This window comes from Myotis davidii, unplaced genomic scaffold (genome assembly GCF_000327345.1).
Source record: "Myotis davidii unplaced genomic scaffold, ASM32734v1 scaffold1494, whole genome shotgun sequence".
Classification (NCBI taxonomy): Eukaryota; Metazoa; Chordata; class Mammalia; order Chiroptera; family Vespertilionidae; genus Myotis; species Myotis davidii.
In genome coordinates this window covers 861,732-865,878 of record NW_006286246.1, presented here as the reverse complement: position 1 = coordinate 865,878, position 4,147 = coordinate 861,732, and the positions used below count along the sequence as shown (strand labels likewise).

At 45.0% G+C, this 4,147-nt stretch overlaps 1 protein-coding gene across 1 annotated transcript in view; it reads left to right on the top strand.

The window, feature by feature from the left end:
- NOX3 (NADPH oxidase 3) overlaps positions 1 to 3,945 on the top strand; it is a 73,355-nt gene extending 69,410 nt beyond the window's left edge. Inside the window, exon 13 of the mRNA XM_006757683.2 lies at positions 3,794 to 3,945. Coding sequence (XP_006757746.1) covers positions 3,794 to 3,920 — 127 coding nt within the window. The 3' untranslated portion in view covers positions 3,921 to 3,945. The remainder of the gene's footprint in view (positions 1 to 3,793) is intronic.
- The last annotated feature ends 202 nt before the right edge of the window (positions 3,946 to 4,147 follow it).

The window sequence follows — 4,147 nt, the reverse complement described above, 5'->3', positions numbered from 1 at the left end:
ATATATATATATTCTTATCAAAGAGGGGGAGGCGACAGGATTGGCAGAAAAATGGGTCTACCATTTCCAAGGATCCAATGCTACAAGTCAACTATTTTCATTGACGTCCTCAAGGACAGCAACTATTTCTGTGCTCCTCAGAGCCGAGCACAGTGGCCAACTGTTACTCGATGAGCAAAGGGGCAGTAGGAAGGATGAGGAAGCCGGGACAAGAGTCCGCACTCTAGCCAGAGAAGGTGGGGTTGGTGGGAAGAGGGCAGGAGTGCCACAGCAGTGAGGAAACTGCCAGAGCTGCCTGTGGGTTCTTACCAACAACCGAGGAACTAGGGTGCAGAGACAAGTAACAGGGCAGGCTGCTACCCATCCATCGGGAAATGGGTTAAAATAAGAAACTGGCCAACACGACGATCATCTGTGGTTATGAAAAAGAAGGTGTCTTACAAAATAGAATTATGCGGTGACTCATTTGGAGGCATTTGTAATGAAAAACATCCTCTGGGAAAGATCCCCCCAAAGTCGTGTCCATTGTCTGATACCCAGTTTGTAGCTCTCATTGTCTTCCTTCTCAGCCTTCATAAATTCACAGGAAGCTTCTGTGTATCCATTTTATTTGCAGAAAGCACTCAGGGTATAAAGTAATTTGATTTTTTTAAAAATGGGGTTTAGGGTCTGCCCCTACAGGGTTATAACTTACCAAGCATAAAAGCCAACACATAAAAACAAACATACAATTTAAAGAGACAAGGGCTCAAGGCAGCAGGAGCTGAGAATCCAGGAAGACAGTGGAGTGACTCCCGGGCACACCCATCTCCCATATATCTGCTGGCCGGAAATCGCCCAGTGGGTGACATTTCCAATGCCTTTCATGCATGGCCTTGCTGAATCGTTTTTTTGAAAACTGCATCTACCCCACAGAGAAAAGATGATAGTTATTTAGCAAATAAGAGAGGAGAAAGAGGATTTTCTTTATAGTGTATCAGAGTTAAATACAATGCTGTAACATTAACCGTCTCTGCAGCTTGTGTAAAATTTGTCCTTTTCTCATCAAAGTCAGCAGCTCCGGCTGATCAATGCCACAACGTCCCCAGTCCAGCTCCTGCGTGTGCAGGCTGGCAGGCTGTAAACAGAACAACGCCGCGTGTTTTCATACTTCTTTTACAGAGAACCTGCTCTTTTTCCTTCTAAGCAATCATGGGTGATTAAATTTTATAGAAGAATTTTTTTCTTTACCAACCCCATTAGGGCTCTGTTGCACTTGTCCATTGCCTCATAAAGGAGCGGGGAAAATACAGCCACATCCGTGTCTTAGCCGCTGTGGGCGGATGCTGGGCTCTGTGAGTCGCAGTTCGCATGTGTGACAAGAAATCTCCATCTTGGAAATCACAAATGCTGAGCTGTTAAAGGAATGCCCCGGGTGGGGAAGGAATGCACAGTGTGCGGAAGGACTGGCCTTTCCGCCTTAATGGAAGGTAGACAATAAATGGCTTTTGTGAGACTTAGCTGTGCCGAGGAATAGCCACAAGTTCAAAAGAGGCCGGGTGGCTGGGAACTGTGGGGACACCAGCGGGCCACCTGGCCGCCAGCAATCAAAATCCTTTGAAATGGAGTCTTCCGGGCAGAGCATCACAGGGCGGCCTCAGCTTCCGCGCGCTTGGCCGCGGCTGCGAACGGAAGGGCGATCTGGGCCTGGGGGGAATGGGCCGGTGGCCATCTCTTTGGTGACACCTACGCTAATGGAAAAATAGCACCGCCCACAACAGCATCTTTGAACCTAGATGCAAGGCCACCTCTGCGCATCAGACACAGAGCCACGCTGTGACTGCTCACTGACCCATCTGTCATTCAAAAGGTTTCAGTCCAGAACTCAAAAATCCTGGTGACAGAGTGCTGGTCCGGGAAATCCCTAATCATCTCTGGGTTAACAGCGCACTTCGTGTCTTCTGTGCGGCTTTGGAGAGCAGGCGGACACTGTGTGGGCCATAACCTGAGCTGTTTGTGAGCGCTCACTATGTACCAGGCATGGGGCAGAAAGCTGTACCGTGTGTCTAACCCTCACAGGGGCCCTAGGAGCTAGGTGCGATAGTTCTCCCATTTTATAGGTAAGGAAATGGGGCTTTGAGGAGGCACTTAATGAGCCCAAAGTTGATCAGCAATAAAATGGTGGGACCAAGAGCACTCCTAATTACTGCCTTCTATTACACTTGCTTCAAGAAGTCAGAAACTCATATTTTTCAGTAAGAAATAGTTCCTGAAAAAAGTACTTTCTCGAATGTAGCCATGGGACTGATGCCTTTAAAAATGAGACTTATACAGTTTAAACATACCGTCATTTACAAATGAATCCACTTAGTACATTTCTTTGAAAATAGAGTTTGAAATGTAATTGAACCATCAATTTCTGCCATGGATATTATGGTCCTGGAACACATCATTTAATGTGGATGTGATACAGGGCAGAGTACCCTGTTAATACATGAGCTAAGTAGAATGAGACTATAGAAGTGCTTCCTAACAAAAACTAAGTATGAAGAGCAAGAGGTGGTGTGGTGGGCAGAGCCCGGCATGGGAAGAATTCCTCTAAGGCAGTGCTTCTCAAAGTGTGGCCCACACACCATGTGCCTCGGGGTCACCTGGGGGCCTTGCTAAAAATGTGCTCCTTCACCTCTAGACTGGGAACATAAGTTTTAACAATTGGCCTAGATAATTTTATGCACCACAAAGTAGAATGGTTGATGTAGACTAAAGTAACTAATTAAAGTATGTCAGAGGTTGGAAAAATGCTGTAAGGAATAGCACAACGCAAGACAAGGGAAAACATGGTCTCTCTAAGTCCATATAGGGACTAGCCCCTCCCATCTTCCAGAGATAACCGAAGTTCTTTCACTGATGGTGTTGTTTATACGTCAGCAAGGTTGGCAGTAGCAATGACTAGGGATTGAGTGTCCCTGGGACCGTCACTATATGCAAAAATAGCTCTTCAGCACAGTTTTCTGAAATGCCGCAATTACACGTGACAACTTTTGGGTGGCCACGTTTTCAATAATATCTTTCTCCTTTCCGAACCTTCTCTTTGGCTTTCTTTGAAAACTGAAGTAATTCCAGCAGGAGAAATAAACTAGGTTGTTATGACTTAGTATAAATTGTATTATCTATTTTAAAAAAAGAGGTTTGAACAGCATCTGAGTAATAACGAATACTTTTTAAATCTTTTTGAATGAATTATCATACTTAACTTTCCATAAACGTACAATGTAGTCATTATTATCTTTGTTTTGGAGACTGAGGTCCAGTGTCTTGCCCGAGACCACACAGGTAATAACCGTTAACTCATTCATTCAATTAATAAGCATTTATTAATTGTCTACGATATGCCAGGCACTATTCTGGGTGGTGGGATTACAGTAAAAGATGAGAAACACAGACCAGGTTTCTGCTCTGAAGGAGCTTACATTCTACCATCCAAAAAGATGTCAATCAAAGTTACTAGACCAAAAATCCAGGCCCTATCACCTCTGTATTGAAACTCCCTCCCCAGTCATCATGACCTTACCAGCCTCAATCTTCTTTGCTTCACCTACCTGTGAGACTTAGGGCATAACAGAACCCTGAGGACCTTTGGGAGACCACGGTGATGAAATAGGAAAAGAGAATCTGAGAAAAAAGGAAGTGCATGGAGAAAAATCAATAAGTAAAGTCACAACCACAACCACATCCCACCTTTTGCAATTCTGTCTTGGCTTCTGGCCAGCCTTGACCTGTATGACCTTTATTTCCTCTCTGACCCCTCCTGCAGCAGCAGCATCGGAGTGTTCTTCTGTGGGCCCAAAGCTCTCTCAAAGACCCTTCAAAGGATGTGCCGCCTATATTCGTCAGCAGACCCCAGAGGGGTCCATTTTTATTACAACAAAGAAAGCTTCTAGACTTGGGAGATAAAAAGTGACTACAGCCAAGCCAGTGTGGCTCACTGATTGAGTGTCAACCAATGAACCAGGAGATCACGGTTTGATTCCCAGTCAGGGCACATGCCCGGGTTGTGTCCATATATATATATATATGGGGCTACAATCATATAGGTTATGGGTTGGGAAACCTTTCCTGTTAAGTGCCAAATAGTTATGATTTAAGCTCTGTGGGTCATGGTCTCAGT